The sequence below is a fragment of the Suncus etruscus genome, chromosome 11, assembly GCF_024139225.1.
Source record: "Suncus etruscus isolate mSunEtr1 chromosome 11, mSunEtr1.pri.cur, whole genome shotgun sequence".
In the NCBI taxonomy this organism is placed as follows: domain Eukaryota; kingdom Metazoa; phylum Chordata; class Mammalia; order Eulipotyphla; family Soricidae; genus Suncus; species Suncus etruscus.
In genome coordinates this window covers 94,480,169-94,507,566 of record NC_064858.1, presented here as the reverse complement: position 1 = coordinate 94,507,566, position 27,398 = coordinate 94,480,169, and the positions used below count along the sequence as shown (strand labels likewise).

The 27,398-nt window shown below is 38.2% G+C and overlaps 1 protein-coding gene and 1 non-coding gene across 2 annotated transcripts in view; one reads left to right on the top strand and one right to left on the bottom strand.

Annotated features, from left to right (window-relative positions):
• Window positions 1-27,398, bottom strand: part of MSRB3 (methionine sulfoxide reductase B3) — a 121,737-nt gene that overhangs the window by 68,388 nt on the left and 25,951 nt on the right. Inside the window, exon 4 of the mRNA XM_049783020.1 lies at window positions 4,133-4,161. Within this exon, the coding sequence (XP_049638977.1) occupies window positions 4,133-4,161 (29 nt within the window). The remainder of the gene's footprint in view (window positions 1-4,132; window positions 4,162-27,398) is intronic.
• Window positions 23,916-24,022, top strand: LOC126023457 (U6 spliceosomal RNA). Its single transcript, XR_007500579.1, has one exon. It is a non-coding gene; the product is annotated as a U6 spliceosomal RNA (small nuclear RNA).

Here is a 27,398-nt window from a genome sequence, read left to right as displayed (position 1 = left end):
AAGAAGTCTGTTTCACTCTATTACTAAAATCACCAACCGCACATGTAAGGAACATCCATACATCAACCAAAAAAAAAGTATTAGAAAAGACACTATAAAACTATCAAATACCTTTTAGAAAGATGATAGGTTGGTTGTTCTCAATTGGTAGAGTGAAAAACTTTGGTGATTGAGTTATATAAACCAACAGAAAAGAAATTTGATCTTTCCATAATTCAGTACAAAAAAAAAGACACAGCTCAGAGACAGTTTTAATCAAATTAAATTTTTTTGGCTTAGTTTGCTTTCTTTTTCAGCCACATGAGTATTGCCATGCTTGGGGTTTGCATAGTGAATCAAGTTCATAGAGTTCTTGGGATGGAACCTGGGATTCCTACATGCCAAGCAGGCATGCCAGCCCTGTGAAGTATCTCTCTGGCTCTAGTCAATTAAACATATTATTCTGGGATGTAGAAAATTCCTTAAGTTTTCAGATCAGAATTAATATGGCATCTCTGGAGTCTGGGTTGAAGGTTTAAATTTCATCAAAACAACCTACAATGTCTGGACTCAATGTAGGTATAGCTAGGCTGCATTATTTATGGATCCTTTTCATAAAAATGTATATGTGACCTTAATTTCTGAGTTACATGAAACCTCAAGGAATTAACTGACTTTCTATAATAAGCCAAAATAATCTTAAATTTTTCAGGTTTTAAAAATTATGTCACCCTCAGGCACCACCCTTCATCAAATATCAAAGTCAGCCAGGACAGTGAATCATGGAGAAAGATAGATAGTACAGTGGGTAGGGTGTTTGTCTTGCACATGGCTAACCCAGATTTAATCCCCAGCATCCCTTATGATCCACCAAGCATCACCAGGAGTAATTTCTGAGCATCTCCAGGTATGGTCCTTAAACAAACAAAAACAGAGAATCATTGGGCCCCCATTCCAAGGTTTAGCACTGCTGTGAATGGTCTCTGGGCCACCCAGTCACTGCTGGATATGACCTCTATAAAAAGTATTTTAAGCTTTGTAAAATATACAGAAAGGTTGTGGACTTACTTTTTACAAGTAAGAGGGAAAAGGGTATAAGGATTGAAAAAAATGTAAATCACTTCTTAGTGTTTGCATTTTGGTATCTATTCAATAACTGATATATACCATGTTCTGACAGTGAAAACTTTTCTTCCTTCCTCTTGGGTCTCACCCCACAGACTAAAATTTATTTAAACAAACTGCACATATGCAATAAACTCTGCATAACTTGGTACTTTCTTTAAAAAAATATATAAGCCTACTTTGAAATTTTTTCACTTATGGCTGGTCAGTGACCAGATTATTTATTTTTAAAGTTTTTTTTCTCACTAGATTGGCACCTCCCTTTATTTAAAAATCTTACCTTGTCAGATACACTGTTAAATCTATATACAACATAACACAGAGCTAACTTACTTTCTGTATTTGATGAAGAATAGAAAATCGGAACCCATTTAAATCATATTTAATTATTCCAATATGCTATCTTATTTCTGACCAAAATTTGATTGATATAGCATGCTAATGAATAAATTTCTAGCATCCTTTGTCATCATTCTCTCATTTAATTGTAAACTAATCACCTGCTTTATATTTTGAAACCATCTAATATTCACATTAACTAGAAGTTCAAATAATAAAGTTTGAATTGGCAGTCACTAAAAACTTTTTCAATATATAGAACTCAATCATCTGTGATAGACAATTTTTAAAAACACTTTTAAAAAGGAACATGGACAAAATCTTCAGTTATAGGAGTAAAAGATGTGTGTTTGTACAGATGGTTTAATTATTTCCACGATAAATACTAACCATCAGTATAGTACTTGAATAGAACATTTTCATTTGGATTTGAACATTTGATATAAATTTTCTACTCGACATCAGCTGCCTAACATTTCAACTTTCTGCACTATTTCTAGATTTTGCATGAACTTAATAGACTTTTTTCGTCTTAAAATGTATATTCCAGATACTGGGCCCGGAGAGATAGCACAGCGGTGTTTGCCCTGCAAGCAGCCAATCCAGGACCAAAGGTGGTTGGTTTGAATCCCGGTGTCCCATATGGTCCCCTGTGCCTGCCAGGAGCTATTTCTGAGCAGACAGCCAGGAGTAACCCCTGAGCAACAACGGGTGTGGCCCAAAAACCAAAAAAAAAAAAAAAAGAAAAAATGTATATTCCAGATACTATACCCTAAGCCAGTGTCTACACCAGTGGTCCTCAAACTATGGCCCGTGGGCCACATATTGTATTTGTATCTGTTTTGTTTCTTCATTGCAAGATAAGATATATGTAGTGTGCATAAGAATTCGTTCATAAGTTTTGTTTTTACTATAGTCAGACCCTCCAATGGTCTGAAGGACAGTGAACTGGCCCCCTGTTTAAAAAGTTTGAGGACCCCTGGTCTACAATGATGATTAGGGAACTAAATTAGGTCATAAAAAAAGAAATATCTTCATAAATATTTGGTGACTAATAATGATTTTTTAAAGTATTCATTTGCCTGCATTAAGCCTTTCTGCATCAATTATATTCATTTATTTTTTATTATACTCAAAAATTTATTAGAATGAGGTAAAAAACATAACACCTATTTTGAATCATCTTCTGTGAATTAGCAAAGGACTTAAATAGTTCACAATCCCACCAAATCATCTCCATATAGTCAATACTGTAAGCCAGAAATGTGTTATGTCACATCTGAAAATATTTTTGGAACCAGGTTTAAAATTTGGCAAAACTGTGAAATATACTAATTGTAAATGTCTTACCAATTTGGGCAAATTAATAAACAGATATAATAAATGAAAGAAAAAATTTTGAAGAAAGAAAAACATACTGGTGGCTTAACACCATTTTCATAAAGAATTCATTGTTCTTGATTTTTTGTGAATATAATAAATAAGAATAGTTTAGTTAAAACATAATGACAAGCAAACCAAATTAAGAATGTTACATTTAAATTAGATAAGTTATATGGTTTTGTTTTTTGTGGGTTTTTTTGGGGGGTGGGGGGTTGTTTTTGTTTTAGGGCCATACCTGGTGACACTTAGGGATTGATTACTCTTGGAAGTCTTGACGGAACATTTGGGATGCCGGGGGATCGAACCAGTCAGCTACGTGCAAGGCGAACACCTTACCCTCTGTGCTATTGCTCCAACACCCAAAGTATATGTTTTTATGCAAACTATTTTCTCCTGGAATTGAAAGCTATTTTTTTAGTTTATCAAAGGAGGTAACACCTTTCTGTATACTGAATATGAAGCTATTTTTTTGTGCTTTAATTGTAAATTTTATAAAAAAATTTGAAGCACTAAAATTTAAACAATTGTCATAAAGACAGTCAAACCTACAAATGACTTGGCAGCAACATAATTGCTTAATGAGCAGAAAATCTCTAAGGAGGCTGATATGCCACTGTTGGTGAGAATGTAAATTTTGACTTGATAGATGCAAAATAATGACTTAAGATGATCTTAATTTTCTATTCCTTGGGGCTGGAGTGATAACAGCAGTAGTGTGTTTGCCTTGCATGCAGCTGACCTAGGACAGACCTTCCTTTGATCCCCGGTGTCCCATATGGTTTCCCAAGTCAGGAGAGATTGCTGAGTGCATAGCCAGGAGTAACCCCTGAGTGTCACCGGTGTGACCCCAAAACAAAAACAAAATATTTCTATTCCTTCACACAAAACAAGTCTTTTAATAACTAATAAAAACAGAAAATTTTCATTCTATTGGCTTTTGGGGGGGGGCTGGATTGGATGTTATCTATTACCCATATTTGATGGCATATCATTTAAAGAGCATTTTAAAATTATTCAGAATGTTTTGTCCACAGAGAAAATAAATTTTGAGCAATGGATATGTACAACCCACCTCCACTTTTTAAAAGTGAAACTGCAGTTCTTAATGCTTATTGCAGAACTAACAAGAATCCCCAAAGTTGAACATCTCAAGTTAAGATTCCAAGAAGCCAATTGTTCGACTTCATGTTTTGAAGAGAAACTGCCTAGTCTGTTTAAAATCAAAATGGTTCTTGATGTGAGTAATTACTCATCGGAGGATAACATAAATAAAATATGCAGAATGACATTATTAATGTAAACATACCTGAACCGGAGTCAAATTTGGTTTCTGACCTGCAAAGAGAAAGGAAAAAATTTTATAACATGAAATATACCTGTAAGGAATGTCATTTTTATTGGGGAGACAAAAGATAAAATAACTACAAATTTCAGTTCATTGGTCAACAAGCAAACAGCTTTTGCAAGTGCAAATACATGTTTAACATTTAAATGCTTGCATTGCCCTCTTTCCTCCAAACAATTGTCCATATAAATAGCACAGGGTAGACAATATATTAACTGCTTGTAGCTTGCTTTAGGAAAAAGGAAGATCTGTTTTTTAAAAGCATCCAAACACTACTGTAAGCAAAGGACCCAGGCTATAACGATGAACCTTAAAAATATGTCTGGCAAAGAAACAGAGTGGGCAGAGGGAGGGAACCTGGGGACAGTGGTGAAAGGATGTGAACATTGGTGGTGATGGACCTGGAGTTGGGACATAGCGCGCTGAAACTGATGTCAGCAACTTTGTAAATCATGACACCTACATTTTACAAGAAAATAAAATGAAATAAAGCACCCAATCTCTACAGGTTAATCTGCTTTGATAATATATAGCCATAAAAACCTAATTTTTAAAGGAGCCTCTTTACCACAATAGTCAAGATTTTCAATGATTCAGCACCAAGTAATTTTTCACAGAGCAAATGATCCTAGTAACCCCATACATTTCATAATAAGGGGGAAAAAAAATCCAAGCCCTGGTGGGAACATTATGTCTCAGATATAGGTTAATACTGGTTGTAAATTCAGAAGCCTTTGAAGCCCTCAGTTCAACTGTGGGAAAACTTCTGCTGGGTAATTGCTCTCAAGATGCTGCTGCTGTGCTGTCGAGCAGAATTAACCTTATGACTAGGCCTATCTACACAGGCTACTTACTATAAGACAGCATTGTCTCTATCTAGCTCTCAAACCAATTAGTGGCCGTGCTCCAGCCGAATTTATATCACACACTAACAATCAATAGTATATATGTTCACAGCTGCCCCAGCAAGATACGAGAAGCTACCAGCAGGAGTCCTGTTAAAGGATGCTACGTTGACAAGGAAGATTTTTTTTTCCTGGGGAAATGAAGTTTTAACTAAGTGGGAAAAGAAATTTCTTTGAAACTATGCCAGGGTACCAAAGCATACTGGGAAGCAGTGGCTTTCTTTTTTAAACCTAAATTAGCTTCAAGAGAAGTCATCCAAAGCAGGAGGGAGGTAGGGGAAAATGGAAAGGAGAAGTAAAAGTGCCGGTAACTTCATCTGTTAACTCCCAAGTAAGGTTTCACCTGATGCTTATACAAAATCAAAAGCTACGAATGTAAATATCTAGAGTCATTATGATTCTCAATAGCTACCACTGTGATTCAATCCGTGCTTTCCTCAAGCCCTGCCCCCACCCCCCCAAAAAAAAAACAGTATTCTCCTCTTTGGTGCCCCTGATTCTTATTTCAGGTACAAACCTTTTGTGTTTGTTTGTATTATTTTGTGGAGGAGAGGAGATACTTCCAGTGGTGCTCATGGTTTAGTCCTGGTTCTGTACTCAGGGAGCACTTCTGGTAGTGCTTGGGAGACCATAGAAGGGGCCAGCAGGATTGGTCACAAGGTGAGCTCTTTAACCCCCATTTTCATTTCTGTCCCTCTCCTGTACTAGAAAATCATTTTTTTCATATGCAGTAACCCCTGTTCAATGCTATTATTTAATCAGCGGCTAGGTAAATACAAAAATTCATCTGATCACCACCCTAACAATTAGAACAAAGGCTTCCAAACTTGGGTCACAAATCACCATATTAGTGAGTTATAAAATTAACTTAAGAGGTTGTAGCCAGGGGCCGGCGAGGTGGCACTAGAGGTAAGGTGTCTGCCTTGCAAGCGCTAGCCAAGGAAGGACCGTGGTTCGATCCCCCGGCGTCCCATATGGTTTCCCCAAGCCAGGGGCAATTTCTGAACGCTTAGCCAGGAGTAACCCCTGAGCATCAAACGGGTGTGGCCCAAAAAATAAACAAACAAAAAAAACCAAAACAAAAAAAGAAGGCATGTTGAGATTGTTGCATATTTCAATGCATGGATCCCTATGCCAGGAGTAATCCCCTGAGCCAGTCCCAAAACAAAAACAACAAAAACAAAAACAAACAAACAACAAAAAAAAGATATTTAAATTTATCTGACTTTCCGGGACAGTTAGCTGTGTTGCTGTTTCATTATAATTATTAATAAGGAATAAGCCTTGGATACCATTAGGTGCAGCCAAAAAAAAAAATCCAGGAGTATAGAGGTAACAATATATGACTCTGAGTGAGATCTAAATTGGGTTATACTTTTAATATAGGGGTCAAAAATGTGTAGAAAAAATGAGAGCAATAATAACTAATCTAGAAAAATTTAAGTGGGAAAGTAAGCAGAAAATTATATGAGCAGTCTAATTGTACAATATAGAAAGGAAATTGTGTTTGTTCCTAAAATACAAATAAAGTCTAAATAAAAGAATCTTGAGACCTTGACAACTAAGAAATAGTACAGTACATAGGGTGCTTGCCTTGCATGCATTTAGCTGGGTTCAATCCCAAATATCCTGTTTGGTCCCCAAGCCCACCAGGAGTAATTCCAGGATTGCAAATTGCTAGTAATTCCAGAACTGCAGTGTCTCTAATTATAATAATGATGATGCTGATGATGGTGATACCTGTATTCTAGTTTAAAATCTAAAACTAGTTATTTAAATATAAGCTCCATCTTCCTCATCACAAAAATGAGAAATAAAATTATAATATTGGCTCTGCTGTACAAACAGAAACAAACCCACCAATTTAATAAATGAGAAAATTTAAATAAATAAATAAATAAATAAATAAATATTTCCCCGAAGACTACCCTATAGAGAGTCAAGATACCTAATTTTTTCTTAAGAATGGAGAAAAAGGGGCCGGGCGGTGGCACTAGAGGTAAGGTGCCTGCCTTGCTTGCGCTAGCCTTGGATGGACTGCGGTTCGATCCCCCAGTTTCCCATATGGTCCCCCAAGCCAGGAGCGACTTCTGAGAGCATAGCCAGGAGTAACCCCTGAGCGTCACCAGGTGTGGCCCAAAAACCAAAAAAAAAAAAAAGGAATGGAGAAAAAGAAAACAGGGGAGCAAATGAAGAGAGAAAAAGTGAAAGGGGATAAAAATCTGCATCTATAGAACTAGAGCAGACTATAGGGTATTTCTGAAAGCATATAGTTTATTTGTTTGTTGGTTGTGGTTTTGGTGCCATACCCAACTATACCCAGGGATTAACTTCAGGAACCATAATCAGAATAGGAATAGCTCAACAAGGCAAACACTCTATCCTGTACTTTTTCTCTAGCCCAAAATAGATCATTCTCAAGTCATTTTGCCTCCCATTTCTTTCTAGACCATCTTGATAACTGCCTTCTTTGATTTCCAATATCATTCCCTGACTTATAGCTTATCAATTACAAGTTTCCTTAGAACTTATTTACTTATATGTGTTCATATTTAAAGGAAATAAAAGTTGTACATCTCTAGAGCTTCTGAGGCCAAATTCAAAATAATAAGAAAACAGCATTAAAGAGTATAGAGTACACCTTTATGTGAACTATGTCAAATTCATATGACATCCTATCCCTCTGACTCTCTTAATGTGACTATTTTGGAATAGAACTTTCAATGAGGAATTTTTTTTTTTTTTTTTTGGTTTTTGGGCCACACCCGTTTGATGCTCAGGGGTTACTCCTGGCTATGAGCTCAGAAATCGGCTCTGGCTTGGGGAGACCATATGGGACGCCGGGGGATCGAACCGCGGTCCGTCCTACACTAGCGCTTGTAAGGCAGACACCTTACCTCTAGCGTCACCTTCCCGGCCCCGAGGAATTTTTTTTAATTTTTATAGGAATCACTTCCATTAAACTTCGAATGGGGGATCGGCAGTTGGAGCCACTTCTTGGTGATTCTCAACCCAGAAGTGCAGGTCTCATAGCCTGGTGATCTAGTCTACAAATAAGTGCCACTTAGAATTTGAGGCCTACCAAGGTGGTGTCAGGGCAGTAGAGGCTGGGAGGGAACATGTGGTTCTGAGTCTGGAACTCAAGGTCACACACATACTAGCCAGTAGGCGTGAGCTCTGCTACTTAAACTAGGAAGTTAGAATGAAGGGTCCTAATCCTTGGATCCTAGAATGCTGGATCCTAATCCAACATGACCTTGTGAGAAACACACTGAGGGAATAACATGGAAGAATATGGGGAGAAGAAAGTCATCTACACATCAAGAGAAACCAATCTTGTTCACACTTTCTTCTTTTTAAAAAAATAAATATCTTTATTTAAGCACCTTGACATGATTATAGTTTGGTTTCAGTCTTTATATGTTCACACTTTGATTTCAGCCTTTTGCCCCATAGAAATGTGAGGCAATAAATTGTTGCATAAGCCACCAGGCCTGTGGTTCTCTTGTTATGGAAGTCCTAGCAAACTACTACACTTCATTTCCTTATACACTCAGCAACCACAGTCTCCAATAAAAGCCAAACCCCCAAAAAATCAGCGGAAAATAAGTGTCTATGACTTTTATGTACTTTGACCCATTTTAAATACAAAAAAAATAAGTAATTTCGGTCTTCTCCTTCACTCTTTTTAACCACATTTTGACAGATGCTTTACCTGGATTTTAACCATTGAACAGCTGCTTTTGAAAACTGCTAGAGACCACCAGAAGATAAAATTCTGATCAAGGGACTCTTTGTCTCTCTGTACCTCTGAGGTAGAGACTATTTCAATAGTTTCACCTGGTTGTCTCACACTTGTGTTGTATACATACTTGGCATATGCTCTCTTTGGGGGAAGGGAAGCTGTAAAATTGACTACACTGCCCTACATCAAATTGACACATAATACTAGTTTGTTTTCACTGAAAATTACATTTTTGTTCTAGATTGTAATTAGGAAACAGACTAAAAGAAGTTGTGCTGAGGAGATCACTTCTAAAAATCAATGATATTTCCAGAAATTCACAGTTACAGAAAACTCTAAGAAAGAAAATTCAGAACTGGTCTAGGGGGATTATAAAGAAAGGAGGACCAACCTAAATACTTAATGGAGCTCTCTAGCAGTGGTCCTCAAACTATGGCCCACGGGCCACATATTGTATTTGTATCTGTTTTGTTTCTTCATTGCAAAATAAGATATATGCAGTGTGCATAAGAATTTGTTCATAAGTTTTGTTTTTACTATAGTCAGACCCTCCAATGGTCTGGGGGACAGTGAACTGGCCCCTTGTTTAAAAAGTTTGAGGACCCCTGCATCTAAAGAGATTTTATAAATAAATTTTAGATATTTTTCAATACAGCCACACATTTTAATGCATGGAAAGTGCCCAGCTGCTCTTCCTAGCTCTGTGCTCAAGGATCACTCCTGATAATAACTGGAAGACCATATGTGGTGCCTGGAACTAAACCAGGGCCAATCACATATATGCCAAGTGCCACAACCTCTATATTATCTCTCCAGTTTTTGATATAGGCCATTCTCACTAGTGGGAAGTGATATTTCATTCTTGTTTTTATTTACATTTCCCTGATAATCAATGATAATGGACAATTTTTAATGTGCCTGCCGGTCACCTATACATATTCTTAGTGAAGTATCTTTTCAATTCTAAAGTTATTTTTGTTGAAAATACCAAGATGAAAACAAAGCCAGTAAAAATATGCTATACAAGACACAGTTACAAGTTAAAAATATATATGACACTTCCTTGGTAAACTTATTAAAATGATTTACAGTTATATTTCTATAATGTTAATCAAATGATAATACCTTAGATTCTATGATTACTTCAGGAAACTAATATAACCAAAAGATGAATTCTATGTGGTCAGTGAATTTACATCCCACCAATCCCCCAAACAAAAACAATATGAAAGACAACAATTCAAGATCAAGCAGACTATCCGTAAATTGGAAAATCAAAAGAAATTCATTAAGTCATGGTCAAGAATATTTATGGAGTGCTCACTATGTGTAAAGTACTCTATTTGAAAAAGAAGTGTTGTTTAAAGTAGCTATAATTCAGTCCATAAAGCCCTTTATAGTTTAGGATCAACAATTTGAACCTCCACCAGGAGCAAATGGGTAGCCGGTTCGTTCTGAAGGATGCAGGTGTAATTTGGTCAGTACTGCTTGGTTTCTTAAGTTGAATGGGCTTTTGCAGTCTGCATAAATTCCACCTTCTGGGTGGTCTTCCAGAGCAATCTTGAGGAGGGTGTACTACAGAGGCACTGGTGTTAATTTATGCTTATGTAGACTATGAGTCATGCAACTGCCATTAACACTATATATTTAAGTGAGTACATAGAAGTAGAATGTGAGAATCTCTAGCCTCATAAAGCCAACTTTTCTTAGAAAAATTGCAACTAGTATGACCACTGGGGAAAAAAATCAAAATGCAGATGAATAAAAAAAGCATAGCTTATTCCAAGTATTATATAAGATAATAAAATAAAACAGAAGTAGCAGAAGGGCTCTTGATTAGCAACACAATCATTAAACATAAGAATGCTAAAGCAAGTACAGTAATTTGATTAAACTTTCTTTTTCTTTTTCTACTCACTGGTGGTGGTACAATGCAATAAAATTCAAATAGTGGACACAGGAATATTAATAAGGGATATCACACGTGGAATCCTATTTCATAACAAGCATTTTATTACACACAAGGAAAGGATCAAACCAATCCCAACTTCAATGTTAAAATTTAATTTCATAGATGAACAATTGTTCATTGTTCAATTGTTCAATCTAAGAAAGTTTTCCTATCTCCAGAAGAAATAGTGCATCTTTTTCCTGAATCTTATTCTAACTATGTTTTAGTATCTTTCTCTCATTATGAATATATCCCACTCTACACCTTTCTTCAATTTGTCAAACAAATAACAATTTCCCACGAGTTTGCCTCTCAAGGTTGTTCTACCTTGACAGTGACAACTATGGCCGTATTTTCTAGAATGTTTCCAAATCCAAAATCCTTACCACATTACCTCCATGGTAGTTGGAACACATGAGATTCTGTCCTAAAATCTTCCCAATCTTACTTTCACTGTTACTTCTAAAATTGTTCTCTAAAATTGAAAAACCTAATGAGTATCTCTAATTCCTTTAAGTGTATACAACAGTTAATAAACTATCTCCTTCCTTTCATGTCTAAACAACTTACTTGGGCCTTCATACAAAAATCAGCTATCTTCTTTGTCTATGTCATATTTTTCTATGTGTAATATCAATTACATTAGCCCCACAGTACATTCCTTGGGTAAGGAAATTTTCTATGGTAAATATTTCCCCCAAATACTCTGGCCTGAATTGCTTCTTCCATCTAGAGCCCTATAATGAACATTAGGTTATATTGCCCTGCTTGATTTTTATTGTTAAGTTTTACTTATTTTATCTCATTTTTTCCAATAAACAATTGTTTTGCTTGACTACTCCATAGGGTAAATTTTGTCTATAAAATACATTGGTGAAGGGGGTGACTTTTTATGACTGAAACCCAATAACACACATGTTTGTATGAACATGGTGCTAATAATAATATATATAATATCACAATCATTTGATATATTAAAATATTAATTATCATTAACCATCAATATTATTAATAAAATATTAAAATATTAATATGCAATATATTATATATTATATGGTGATATAATAATAAAGATATTATTTTTAAAAGAATTTAAGGAATTTGTAGTCTTTTAGAGTAGTAGTCTATTAACTTAGTAAAACATTACTAGAAAATATTGATTGACATTCCTGAAATTGTAGGTTAAAATTTAAAATCTATCAGGCTTCCAAAATATTCAAACATAGACCTTTTCAGTTTTCACTACCTATTTGTAGTTTCTTTTCCTCCTTTACAGAGCTACTGGAAGGCCCCAGATAATTCCAACGGGTCACAGGTGAAAATATCAAATGTGAGGGAGTGATCTCAGCACAAGAGTAGGGAGTCAACCAGTAAATGTAGGCAGTAGCAGGAAGGAAACAAGATCTGGGAACCACTATCATCCTGCTAAATCAGAATTTTTGTATGAGAGAAGCTTGGAAAATATTATATAATTGGGAAGCTAGATTTGCTAACAAATAGACTATAAAAGTCCTATGATCTTTCTCCTCTTTGTGAATTAAACATTTTCAATTCTCTTCCATCATTTCTCAAGTCATGATTTTGTGTCTCCTAAGTTGCTCTTCTCTAAATATGATTTTGTCAACAAACTTTTTTTAAATAGGTATTTTATACAAAACCATAGAGCATGGATGTAGGCTGGCCAGTATGTGAAATAATAGGATTATTATTGTCTCCTGGGTTTCTTTAGATCTGCCGTACCGTTAGACAGCGATTTACTCTCTTTTCTAACCAACCAATCAATCCCTTGCAACAAATTACAAATCATTAAACAACAATCTACAATGAACACAAGAATTTGAATCACCCAGAAAACTTCCCAGAAATTTAGACAGTACTTGCCTAACTGACCTTTTGACCTCTGTTATAAGTAACAAAATTTTTTCTCTAATGACAACGCTGCAATGAATGTCATATCTTTATATTTTCATACTGATGTTTCATTTAAGAAATCTTTCCACTTACAAAACATTTCGTTATTTACTTAATCCCCTCAAAAGTTCTTGTGACACAGGTATTATCCTCATCTTACAATGGAGGAAATTAAGGCTCATAGAGGTTAAGTAGCTTATTGAAAATCAACACACAGCAAGTGGGAAAGTCCTGACTTTAACCTCACATATCTTACACCTTAATCACAGCTCTCTCCACTTTAACGCCCAAGTAGAGTCACTAGCCATCATCAGAAAATTAGCACCAATTAACACCATTGTTATAGTTACCAGATGGTGAATTACTCAGCAAAAACAATAATCTGCAAGAATTACTGAAAGCAATATAACATAATATAAAAGTTGGTGACTAATAGACCTCAATCTGCCTCCTAATCCCATCTTCTTGTTGTTGTTCGTTTGTTTGGGGGTCACAGCCAACAGTACTCAGGGGATACTCCTATCTCTGAGCTCAGAGTTAACACCTGGCAGTCCTCAGGGGTCCATATAGGTTTGGAGACTGAATCCAGGTTGGCCTCCTGCTAAGCAAATGTCTTGTCCTCTATGCTATCGTTTTAGCTTCTAACTCTGAACTCCTATGGTTAACCTAAAGTAAATATGCTATAAGAGCTTTGATTTTACAATAAAATGAAAGAAAATACGTTCTTTAAAGTGCTTTGCATAATATCTAGCACATAATAAGCTCTCGATCAATGGACTTTTTTCAATCCTAATTCAAACACTATCAAAATTTATTCAAGTATCTCTAGAAAAAGTAAATCTATTAAGAAACAAATATAATTTTCTGACATTGGATTCTCATCCTCACCAGTTATCTCAAAGTTTCTGAAAACAGGAAACAGTTGAACATATGTGCAACTAACAGATGACAGGAGATTGGAGGAGGGAGAAAACTTGAAAACGAAGCCTGCAGGATAGCCTCTGCGCTGAGTCAAGACCCCAGGGACCACCTTTTCTTGCCTTTAGTCAACATTACCAGTTATGAAGGGATCAAAAAAAAAAAAAAAAAGAAAAAAGAAAAAGAAACAACAGTTTAGAGAAGAGAGTATAATAGTTGGGGTGTGGAGGTAATTGGGCTCTCTAAAATAAATCTGGAATTCCATTCTACTCTCAAATTATACAAGGAAGAAATAAACACTGGGATAGGAAGATGAAATTTGTAAAATACATTCAGTAAAGGTACTATTAAAAAATATGAAACATGGGCCCGGAGAGATAGCACAGCGGCGTTTGCCTTGCAAGCAGCCGATCCAGGACCAAAGGTGGTTGGTTCGAATCCCAGTGTCCCATATGGTCCCCCGTGCCTGCCAGGAGCTATTTCTGAGCAGACAGCCAGGAGTAACCCCTGAGCACCGCCGGGTGTGGCCCAAAAACCAAAAACCAAAAACCAAAAAAAAAAATAAAAATAAAAAATAAAATAAAAGAAACATTTTTCCTATTACTAAAAGTGCAGGCTTGTCTTAGAAAATTTCTAAAGTACAGATGTGCTTTCCTACAGCTCAATTATCAAAGATAACTACTATTAGCCTTTGAGAAATAACCCTCTAAATCTTCTCTTGATATATTTATAGTGTTTTATAATGTCGGATTATATGTTAATATTGTCCAATAAATGTTTAAACTTGTCTTAAATTTAATTTTGTATATATATATATATATATATATTGGTAGTTTTTGGGTCACACCCGGCAGTGCTCAGGGGTTACTCCTGGCTTCATGCTCAGAAATTGCTCCTGGCAGGCACTGGGGACCATATGGGATGCCGGGATTCGAACCGATGACCTTCTGCATGAAAGACAAATGCCTTACCTCCATGCTATCACTCCGGCCCCTAATTTTGTATCTTTAAATATTGCTCTACACCCTGATAGTATGCAATAATGATTTTTGGGACTGAAAATGCAGTACAGAAAAGGAGCTTGTCTTGTATTGGACCATTCTGGTTCAATTCCCACCATCACATATGGTGCCCACATACTGTCAGGATTGAGTCCTGAGCACAGTGCCAGGAGTGAAACTTGAGTGCCAGGGGCTGAGGCCCATAAACCAAAAAATAAAATCAAAGAAATCAATAAGTTCAATACTATTGTAAACTACAATTTTCTCAATGAAAGCAAATATTCCCTTGCAATATGATTTGAAGTACCATATATATATATTTCTACTAGGCAATTAGACACCTACTTTGAATATTTAAATAATTTTTGCTATCAGAACTTACCATTAAATAAATTTTGCTATCATATCATATTCAGTTATACCCTTACCTATAAACATTATTTTGACCTAATTTATAGAAGTATATTTGCTGAATAGATAGCATTAAGAAGGCCCAGAGACAATAGAGTTAAGGGCTGAAAGGACCTGAAGGACCAGCTCACACTTTGAAGCTCACCACAAAGAGAGGTGAACGCTATTAGGGAAATAACTACACTTAACAGCTAGCAAGGCAATGTTAAAGAATGAGAAGTAGAATGCCTGTCTCAAATACAGGCAGGAATGGAGGATATGGGGGGCATTGGTGGTAGGAATATTGCACTGCTGAAGGGGAGTATTCTGTTTATAACTGAAACCCAACTACAAAAATGTTTATAATCATGGTACTTAAAAATTTATATTAAAAAAAAGAACTAAAATTAGGGGGCCGGAGAGATAGCATGGAGGTAAGGCGTTTGCCTTGCCCGCAGAAGATCGGTGGTTCGAATCGGGCACCCCATATGGTTCCCCGAGCCTGCCAGGAGCAATTTCTAAGCATAGAACTAGGAGTAACCCCTGAGTGCTGCCGGGTGTGACCCAAAAACAAACAAAAAAAACCCTAAAATTAAAAAAAAAGAATTTTAATGTCTTTGGCATAAATAATGATCAAATTGTCAGAAAAATGATCAATTCACACTCTGCCAGCAATATTTTAAGTGCTAATTTCTCAGACCCTGGCCAATACTAAAATTGACATTTGCAAATATCTAACTCAGTAAATAAAAAAGCATTTCTCTGGTCTCACTCATCTATGGGTTTTAAGAAAAATGAAAGACACCCTTGTAATAATAATTTTCAGACACAAAAGAGAAAAGAGTTGGAAGTTCCAGCTCACCTCAGGAAGCTCACCACAAAGAGTGATGAGTTTAGTTAGAGAAATAACTACATTTTGAACTGTCCTAATATTGAGAATGTCCGAGGGAAATGTAGAGCCTGTTTAGGGTACAGGCAGGGGTTGGGTGGGGAGGAGGGAGATTTGGGACTTGGGTGATGGGAATGTTGCACTGGTGATGGGTGGTGTTCCTTTTATGACTGAAACCCAAACACAATCATGTATGTAATCAAGGTGTTTAAATAAAAAAAAATATGCAAAAAAAAAAAAAAAAAAGCATTTCTCCTTTTAACTAATTTTTTATTACAAAAAGGGGAAAGATTTCCTTTGCTTATTATCTATAATTATTTTGAAAAGTAATGGTATCTTTTGCCCATTTCCTGATGTTTGTTTCTTTCATTTTAATATTAATCTTTTATTGCATATATTTTTCAACTGTTTGCCAAAATTTTATGTATTTATTTATTTATTTGGGACACACCCAGCAGCGCTCAGAAATTGCCCCCAGCAGACTTGGGGGACCATATGGGACACCGGGATTCGAAGCACCATCCTTCTGCATGCAAGGCAAACGCCTTACCGCTGTGCTATCTCTCCGCCCCCCCATTTTTTTTTCCATTTTTTTCATTCCAGGCCCTTCAGTGCTATCTCCTCTTTTCACAACTAGAGCTTCCCTATGAATTCCATTTGAAAGAAGGGTAGCTGTTGCTGAGGGAAGAACAGCCAGGTTTGTGGTCTATCTTCCAGACAATTTATTTCTCCCTTCTCTCACCTCAGGCATATCCTCTGATGGTGCCCCCCATCTCAGACAGTCCTTAAAACAACTGCAAAAGGGCGTGGCTGCATGCAAAGTCAGCTGGCTGCACCAAATCAAAATTATTGCCAAGCATGGAGCATGGAGCAGAAGCTGGGCTCCAACATGCAAAAGGCAGCCAGCAGCAACTGGAAGTTGCTTCTGCAGGAAGCTGTCTTGAAAGGACAGAGGGACAGGCAGACCAGCTGCAGCTGCTGAAAAGGGCTGCTATGCCCTTTGTGAGCTCAATTTGTCACCTAAGAACTCATCACAGTCACAGTCTTAAGCTAGCTCCCTCTGACACACGACAAACCTCTAAGTCCCTGCCAACAGCATTCCTGTTCTCTTCCAGTCTTCCCAGAGAAAGTCTCCTGGCCCTTCCAAGACTGCCTACAATGATATGTATGCAGGGTTTCAAGTCCTATTACCTCATCATCATATGGGTCTGGGGGTGGAGGAGTGGGGCCTGCAGCTTGGGCAGCTTCTCATGCATGACCAGTCCTTGGGGAACAGTGACTTCTTGGGTCCCAGGGGTAAGATAAAAACAAGGGCAGACTGAGAAAGATAGCAGGAGATCAGGGAGGCAAGGCCTGAGAAGAGCTGTTGGCCAGCTATTTAAGTTGGTATTAGCAGTCTGGAATTATTAAAAATATGTAGGTAGTCCAAACCTAATATGTATTTGCTTTTTGAATTCTGCTTTGCAGATCTTGTTTAGAAAGGCTTACCTCGTCCAATTTTTATATAAATTTCACACATATTTTCCCTTAGGACTTACATAGTTTTATTGCTAATATCTTTTTTTTTTGCATATTTTTTTTATTTAAACACCTTGATTACATACATGATTGTGTTTGGGTTTCAGTCATAAAAGGAACACCACCCATCACCAGTGCAACATTCCCATCACCCAAGTCCCAAATCTCCCTCCTCCCCACCCAACCCCTGCCTGTACCCTAAACAGGCTCTACATTTCCCTCGGACATTCTCAATATTAGGACAGTTCAAAATGTAGTTATTTCTCTAACTAAACTCATCACTCTTTGTGGTGAGCTTCCTGAGGTGAGCTGGAACTTCCAACTCTTTTCTCTTTTGTGTCTGAAAATTATTATTACAAGGGTGTCTTTCATTTTTCTTAAAACCCATAGATGAGTGAGACCATTCTGCGTTTTTCTCTCTCTCTCTGACTTATTTCACTCAGCATAATAGATTCCATGTACATCCATGTATAGGAAAATTTCATGACTTCATCTCTCCTGACAGCTGCATAATATTCCATTGTGTATATGTACCACAGTTTCTTTAGCCATTCGTCTGTTGAAGGGCATCTTGGTTGTTTCCAGAGTCTTGCTATGGTAAATAGAGCTGCAATGAATATAGGTGTAAGGAAGGGGTTTTTGTATTGTATTTTTGTGTTCCTAGGGTATATTCCTAGGAGTGGTATAGCTGGATCGTATGGGAGCTCGATTTCCAGTTTTTGGAGGAATCTCCATATCGCTTTCCATAAAGGTTGAACTAGACAGCATTCCCACCAGCAGTGGATAAGAGTTCCTTTCTCTCCACATCCCCGCCAACACTGTTTATTCTCATTCTTTGTGATGTGTGCCATTCTCTGGGGTGTGAGGTGGTATCTCATTGTTGTTTTGATTTGCATCTCCCTGATGATTAGTGATGTGGAACATTTTTTCATGTGTCTTTTGGCCATGCGTATTTCTTCTTTGTCAAAGTGTCTGTTCATTTCTTCTCCCCATTTTTTGATGGGGTTAGATGTTTTTTTCTTGTAGAGTTCTGTCAGTGCCTTGTATATTTTGGAGATTAGCCCCTTATCTGATGGGTATTGGGTGAATAGTTTCTCCCATTCAGTGGGTGGCTCTTGTATCCTGGGCACTATTTCCTTTGAGGTGCAGAAGCTTCTCAGCTTAATATATTCCCATCTGTTAATCTCTGCTTTCACTTGCTTGGAGAGTGCAGTTTCCTCCTTGAAGATGCCTGTAATGTCCTGGAGTGTTTTGCCTATGTGTTGTTCTATATATCTTATGGTTTTGGGGCTGATATCAAGGTCTTTAATCCATTTGGATTTTACCTTTGTACATGATGTTAGCTGGGGGTCTAAGTTTAATTTTTTGCAAGTGGCTATCCAATTGTGCCAACACCACTTGTTGAAGAGGCTTTCCCTGCTCCATTTAGGATTTCCTGCTCCTTTATCAAAAATTAGATGGTTGTATCTCTGGGGAACATTTTCTGAGTATTCAAGCCTATTCCACTGATCTGAGGACCTATCCTTATTCCAATACCATGCTGTTTTGATAACTGTTGCTTTGTAGTACAGTTTAAAGTTGGGAAAAGTAATTCCTCCCATATTCTTTTTCCCAATGATTGCTTTAGCTATTCGAGGGTGTTTATTGTTCCAAATGAATTTCAAAAGTGTCTGATCCACTTCTTTGAAGAATGTCATGGGTATCTTTAGAGGGATGGCATTAAATCTGTATAATGCCTTGGGGAGTATTGACATTTTGATGATGTTAATCCTGCCAATCCATGAGCAGGGTATGTGTTTCCATTTCCGTGTGTCCTCTCTTATTTCTTGGAGCAGAGTTTTATAGTTTTCTTTGTATAGGTCCTTCACATATTTAGTCAAGTTGATTCCAAGATATTTGAGTTTGTGTGGCACTATTGTGAATGGGGTTGTTTTCTTAATGTCCATTTCATCCTTATTACTATTGGTATATAGAAAGGCCATTGATTTTTGTGTGTTAATTTTGTAGCCTGCCACCTTGCTATATGAGTCTATTGTTTCTAGAAGCTTTTTGATAGAGTCTTTAGGGTTTTCTAAGTAGAGTATCATGTCATCTGCAAACAGTGAGAGCTTGACTTCTTCCTTTCCTATCTGGATTCCCTTGATATCCTTTTCTTGCCTAATCGCTATAGCAAGTACTTCCAGTGCTATGTTGAATAGGAGTGGTGAGAGAGGACAGCCTTATCTTGTGCCAGAATTTAGAGGGAAGGCTTTCAGTTTTTCTCCATTGAGGATAATATTTGCCACTGGCTTGTGGTAGATGGCCTTCACTATATTGAGAAAGGTTCCCTCCATTCCCATCTTGCTGAGAGTTTTGATCAAGAATGGGTGTTGGACCTTATCAAATGCTTTCTCTGCATCTATTGATATGATCATGTGGTTTTTATTTTTCTTGTTATTGATGTTGTGTATTATTTTGATAGATTTATGGATGTTAAACCAGCCTTGCATTCCTGGGATGAAACCTACTTGATCGTAGTGGATGATCTTCTTAACGAGGCATTGAATCCTATTTGCCAGGATTTTGTTGAGGATCTTTGCATCTGCATTCATCAGTGATATTGGTCTGTAATTTTCTTTTTTGGTAGCGTCTCTGTCTGGTTTAGGTATCAAGGTGATGTTGGCTTCATAAAAGCTATTTGGAAGTGTTTCTGTTTGTTCAATTTCATGAAAGAGTCTTGCCAAGATTGGCAGTAGTTCCTCTTGGAAAGTTTGATAGAATTCATTAGTGAATCCATCTGGACCTGGGCTTTTGTTTTTCGGCAGACATTTGATTACTGTTTTAATTTCATCAATGGTGATGGGGGTGTTTAGATATGCTACATCCTCTTCCTTCAACTGTGGAAGATTATAAGAGTCCAAGAATTTATCCATTTCTTCCAGGTTCTCATTTTTAGTGGCGTAGAGTTTTTCAAAGTAGTTTCTGATTACCCTTTGAATCTCTGTCATATCAGTAGTGATCTCTCCTTTTTCATTCCTGATACGAGTTATCAAGTTTCTCTCTCTCTCTTTCTTTGTTAGGTTTGCCAGTGGTCTATCAATCTTGTTTATTTTTTCAAAGAACCAACTTTTGCTTTCGTTGATCTTTCGGATTGTTTTTTGAGTTTCCACTTCGTTGATTTCTGCTCTCAGCTTTGTTATTTCCTTCTGTCTTCCTATTCTTGGGTCCTTTTGTTGAGCATTTTCTAGTTCTATTAGCTGTGTCATTAAGCTACTCAGGTAAGCTCCTTCTTCCTTCCTGATGTGTGCTTGCAAAGCTATAAATTTTCCTCTCAGTACTGCTTTTGCTGTGTCCCATAAGTTCTGAGAGTTTGTGTCTTTATTGTCATTTGTTTCCAGGAACCTTTTTATTTCCTCCTTGATTTCATCTCGGACCCACTGGTTATTGAGCATGAGGCTGTTTAACTTCCAGGTGTTAAAGTGTTTCTTCTGAGTCCCTTTGGAATTCACAAATAATTTCAGAGCCTTGTGGTCAGCGAAGGTAGTCTGCAAAATTTCTATCCTCTTGATCTTATGGAGGTATGTTTTATGTGCCAGCATGTAGTCTATCCTGGAGAATGTCCCATGTACATTGGAGAAGAATGTGTATCCAGGTTTCTGGGGATGGAGTGTCCTATATATATCCACTAGGCCTCTTTCTTCCATTTCTCTCCTCAGGTCTAGTATATTCTTGTTGGGTTTCAGTCTGGTTGACCTGTCCAGTGTTGACAAAGCCGTGTTAAGGTCCCCCACAATTATTGTGTTGTTGTTGATATTATTTTTCAGATTTGTCAACAGTTGTATTAAATATTTTGCTGGCCCCTCATTCGGTGCATATATGTTTAGGAGAGTGAATTCTTCCTGCTCTACGTACCCTTGATTAATATAAAATGTCCGTCTTTGTCCCTTACAACCTTCCTGAGTATAAAGTTTGCATTATCTGATATTAGTATGGCCACTCCAGCTTTTTTATGGGTGTTGTTTGCTTGGATAATTTTTCTCCAGCCTTTTATTTTGAGTCTATGTTTGTTCTGACTATTCAGGTGCGTTTCTTGTAGGCAGCAGAAGGTTGGATTGAGTTTTTTGATCCATTTAGCCACTCTGTGTCTCTTAACTGGTGCATTTAGTCCATTGACGTTGAGAGAAAGAATTGTCCTGGGATTTAACGCCATCTTTATTTCAAAATTTGGTGTGTCTTTTGGGTAGTCTTGTCTTAGATTAGGTCTTTCAGTTTTTCTCTTAAGACTGGTTTTGTGTCTGTGAAGTTTCTGAGCTGTTTTTTGTCTGTGAAACCATGTATTCTTCCATCAAACCGGAAAGTGAGTTTTGCTGGGTATAGTATTCTGGGTGAAGCATTCATTTCATTCAGTCTTGTCACAATATCCCACCACTGCTTTCTGGCATTGAGCGTTTCTGGTGACAGGTCTGCTGTAAATCTCAGGGAAGCTTGCTTGAACATGATTTCCCCTTTTGATCTTGCTGTTTTCAGAATTCTGTCTCTATCCGTGGGATTTGTCATTGTGACTAGGATGTGTCTTGGGGTGGTTTTTCTGGGGTCTCTTTTGGTTGGTACTCTTCGGGCATGCAGGATTTGATCACATATATTCTTTAGCTCTGGAAGTTTCTCTTTAATGATGTTCTTGACCATTGATTCTTCCTGGAAATTTTCTTCCTGGGTCTCTGGGACTCCAATGATTCTTAAGTTGTTTCTGTTGATCTTATCATAGACTTCTATTTTCGTCTGTTCCCATTCTTTGACTAATTTTTCCATTGTCTGCTCATTTGCTTTAAGTTTTTTGTCCAATCTCTCCTGCTGTATGGAATTGTTATGTATCTCATCTTCCACAGCACCAAGTCTATTCTCAGCTTCTGATACCCTGTCCCAGAGCTTATCCATTTTGTCATTCACTTCGTTTACTGACTTTTTCAGTCCTGTTAGTTGACATGTTATTTCAGTTTGGAGTTTTGTCATTTCTGCCTTCATATTTTCTTGGTTCTTATTAGTGTTCTGTTCAACTCGATCCATGGTTTCTTGGAGTCTGTTGAGCACCTTCCATATTGCTAGTCTAAAGTCCTTATCTGAGAGGTTGATTAGTTGTTCAGTCATTATCTGGTCCTCAGAATTGTCATCTTCATTCTCTATGTCTGATGCTGGCCTGCGTTGTTTCCCCATTGTCACACTTGTATTGTGGGTTTTTCTACGTGTTGTGGTGGTATTCATTGTCTATATGATGTAGGCAGCACACTCCTCTGGCTCCTCCCTTTCTGGATGGGCTGACTTGCCTCTAAGGGAGGGGAGTCCTCCGTGGATGAAGCCTCACACTGGGTCAAATCTTAGGCCCGAGCATGCAACAGAGAAGACAGTCCAGAGAGAAATGTTTGCTTCTGTGATATAGCGCCGTTCTTAGTGTGATTTTTCCTTCTTGTTGCAATGGAGTTCTTTCCTTAGAAAGAGTGCACGGCCGCGTAGCGAAGCGGAGCGGCCGTGCTCCTCTGAGCCTCTTTTTGCCCCACTCGCAAGAGTTTCACGCAAGAGGACAGTAGACAGACATAGACAGGTCACACTCACAGTCTTTCACAGCTGAGCCCCACTGGGCCGGTGTACTTTCGCGGATTTTCCCCGCCTGGTGTCACACACAGGGAGCCAGCTTTTGCAAAGGTTAGCCGGTTTTTATGCTCTGAAGTCCCTCCCTGAAAATGGCGTCTGGGCGAGCGAGGTTTCTGGAGGCTCTTTTTGCCCCACTCGCAAGAGTTTCACGCAAGAGGACAGTAGACAGACATAGACAGGTCACACTCACAGTCTTTCACAGCTGAGCCCCACTGGGCCGGTGTACTTTCACGGAATTTCCCCGCCTGGTGTCACACACAGGGAGCCAGCTTTTGCAAAGGTTAGCCGGTTTTTATGCTCTGAAGTCCCTCCCTGAAAATGGCGTCTGGGCGAGCGAGGTTTCTGGAGGCTCTTTTTGCCCCACTCGCAAGAGTTTCACGCAAGAGGACAGTAGACAGACATAGACAGGTCACACTCACAGTCTTTCACAGCTGAGCCCCACTGGGCCGGTGTACTTTCGCGGATTTTCCCCGCCTGCTGTCACACACAGGGAGCCAGCTTTTGCAAAGGTTAGCCGGTTTTTATGCTCTGAAGTCCCTCCCTCTATTGCTAATATCTTAAGTATTTATTTAACATTATACTTTGCAGGGTATAAAGTACTTGGTCTCAAGATCCTGAGTAGTATTTAAATTTGCTTTCTTAAATAGTCCGATTATTCCAATGCTATTTACAGTATTGATTCTGATACTATAATATATTCTAATAATAGATTATTACTGATTCTAATTCCCCTTTTTATTTATTTATTTATTTTGATTTTTGGGTCACACCCAACAGCGCTCAGGGGCTACTCCTAGCTCTATGCTCAGAAATCGCTCCTGGCAGGTTTAGGGGACCATATGGGATGCCGGAATTCGAACTACTGACCTTCTGCATGAAAGGCAAATGCCTGTGCTCGCTTCGGCAGCACATATACTAAAATTGGAACGATACAGAGAAGATTAGCATGGCCCCTGTGCAAGGATGACACGCAAATTCGTGAAGCATTGCATATTTAAAAAGAAAAAAATAAAAAAGAAAGGCTAATAATGCCTTACCTCCATGCTATCTCTCTGGCCCCACCCCTTTTATTTTTTTTTATTTTTATTTTTTTTTTTGTTTTTGGGCCACACCCATTTGACGCTCAGGGGTTACTCCTGGCTATGCACTCAGAAGTCGCTCCTGGCTTGGGGGACCATATGGGACGCCAGGGGATCGAACCACGGTCCGGTCCGTCCTAGGCTAGCGCAGGCAAGGCAGGCACCTTACCTCTAGTGCCACCGCCCGGCCCCACCCTTTTATTTTTAACATGTTAACATCTGTAAATCCTACTTGTGCCTATCAATAAATATCATTTCATTACTATGAAGAGGGATATTAATAATAAATTACATTTGGTCTGGAGAAATAGTACAGAGGTAGGACACTTACTTTACATACTATAGATTCAGATTCAATACCCAACACTGCTGGGATCAAAACCAAAATTTTAAAAGTGCTAAAGAATTTACTTTGAATTTTTATTTAAAAAAATCTCCTCTAAAATGACCATGTTATTTCTAAGATATCAAAGTATTCATATGTTCCTGAAATAAACCCTGTCTTGTCATGGAGTATTATTCATTCAGCACATTGCCATATTCCTTATATTTTACTTCATATCCTTAATCCATATTTTCATAAATATTATTGTTCTCTACTTTTTCTCCATAATGCTTTGGTTAGAAGTTGTTAAAGAAGTTAATAAGCTTTCATCTCTTTTCTTTTTTTTTTTTTTAAGTTTTTGGGTCACACCCGGCGGTGCTCAGGGGTTACTCCTGGCTGTCTGCTCAGAAATAGCTCCTGGCAGGCACGGGGGACCATGTGGGACACCGGGATTCGAACCAATCACCTTTGGTCCTGGATCGGCTGCTTGCAAGGCAAACGCCGCTGTGCTATCTCTCCGGGCCCTCTTTTCTAAGATTAATACAGATTATGATAGCATGCGAAGAATTATTTCTGTTTTTCTTATAAAAGTCTAAGCTGGTTTCAATAAATGCTTTTCAGGCTTTTTGGTCTCAAACATCAGGTATCAACTCTTTATGAGTCACATTTGGTAGTTTGTTGGGAACTGACTTGTTTGAGGACATTTTGCTGTTCTCTCTGCCATAGCCCAGCTTTTCACCTAAAAGCTATATGCAGTCTTGCTGTAAAATTTTGAGCTAAGAGAAAAGAATGTGTAGCTGCAGGACATAATTTAGCTCTAAGCCCGGAGGAGAGTAAAAGCTGCCTGGTACAGTTATCAGAAACTAGGCCTCACTCCTTAAGACCACATTCCGGAGTGAACTAGGCTGTTATCAATAAGTGTATGCTACATTGTCTGTTCATGATCACTGAGGCAAGCACATCTTGCACCACCTCCTGATAGTAAGCAATTAGGAATGCAGCTGGAAGGTCACTAGAAATTTCCATGGAAACAGCACGTTCATCATAGCTTGAAGGTCATCCAGCCCCTAGCCCACTGCCCACTTCCTTATGAGCCTTCGCGCCAAAAGTATGACTGACATCACCTTTGTACTGCCCCCTTCTCCTTCACTATTTAAGAAGGAACTGTAGCCAATAAAGACACCCTTGAACAGTGAGACGCTGCCTTGGGTCTTTATTATTAACCTCTCTCAGATTTTTTACAGTGTGGTTGTGCTTCTACTCAGCAAAATAGAAGTGCGGTCGTCTGAGAAGCCTTCCCAGCTAATTCCTGCTGGCCGGGCCCCCCTGGGGGGCTTCTGGACCCTGCATTTTGGCGCCCAACGCTGGGCTCGAAGATCACCGCCACACTCCGAACGACTACAGGTCGGCGAGTCTAGAGCTCCTTCGTAAATCGCGGAAATTACCTCATCAGGGTAAGCGTTGAAACGAGTTAGCCTTAATCAAATATTTAAACTGCAGTTTTTCCAGTCGTTCCGATCGCCGCCCCTGATTGGCTTTTGGGGCTTAACCCATAGGATACGCTACCATGGGTAATTCTTTGAGTACTGAACTTAAATTCATTAAATATATACAGTCTGAGTTGAAAGCCAGACATATAGAGGTTACCAAAAAAGATATTTGTAATTTTTTAATGTTTTGTTCATGATGTTTGCCAAAAATACCCATCGAACTCGCTACCATGGGTGTCACGTTATTTGTAATTTCTTAATGTTTTGTTTATGATGTTTGCCAAAAATCTAGTTTTCAGGTTCCTGTCGCTTTAAATCTCTCAGTTCCCTCCCTCCTTTAACCCTTCATCTTTACTTCTGCCGCTGCACCCTCTGTGCAAAATCCTAAACAGCCCTTCACTTCCCTAGCTTCAGCTCCGTCCCTGTTCCACCAACTCCCCTCCTTAACCAGCAATTGCAACAATACAAAGCCTTTAATTGGAAAAGCCTCACAGCTGTTTCAAGCCGTGTGACCCCAGCCCCTTACACGCTCTCCTGATTGAAATCTATTGGGGGCGGCGCTGTCTCCCCCGCTGAAAAGCTGAACTCTTGCAAAGTTAACTTTTTCTCCGCAGTAAAATCTTTCCTTCCAGCAAGCAAGCACACATTCTAATCTCTGAGCTCATCGCTGGCTTCACCTTAAAGGGACAGCGCCCATTTTCCAAATCCCAGCTTAAACCCGGTTCCACACGTAGCAACAAACTTTTGCTACTCCCCCCCCCCCTCTTGGCCATGCGGCAGCTTCAGCAAAATTCAGCGAGCAGGGCGAAAACCTCCCATCCCTTACTATACAAATGCCTATCTTCCCTCAGGCTTTTATAATTGTCTCTCTGGTGCTACAACTGTTCCTTTTTCCTGAGTTGGGATGCCTAAGTTGAAATGTTTTTCTAAGTATAAAGGCCACAGTTGGTAAAATTAAAAAGTCTTAAATGTGTTACAAAATGTCATAATAAGTTTAACCTACGCAAAGGTGACGTACCTGTTTTTAAAACTAAGTTTCTATGTAGCTAAAATGCAAAAAAAAAAAAAAAAAAAAAAAAAAAAAAAAGCCCGCCGTTTTTTTTTTTTTTTCTCTCTTCCCTGCGCTGTAAGCTCGGCCTCTAAGCTTTTAAAGGTGCAGTGTACATTTTCCAAACCCTAGCTTGTCAGCAGCTCTGTGCCTGAGTCACTCTCCAAAGTCTGTGTCACAGCAACAGGAAAATAACAGCAATAAACACCCTTGTTCATGCCTCTCAAAAATTTTAAAGTAAGGTCATAATTCTGTTACTTGTAATAACAAATTATCAGTAAACAAAAAACCTTTTCGTGCTTTAAAACTTAAACAAACACACAAATATTAAAATTTAAGTCTTTTTTAAAATTATTTTTAATCTTAAAAGTATATGAAGTTTGTAAAATAGTTCATGTCATGGGCATTTTTTAGTAGCTTAGGCTCCTTAAT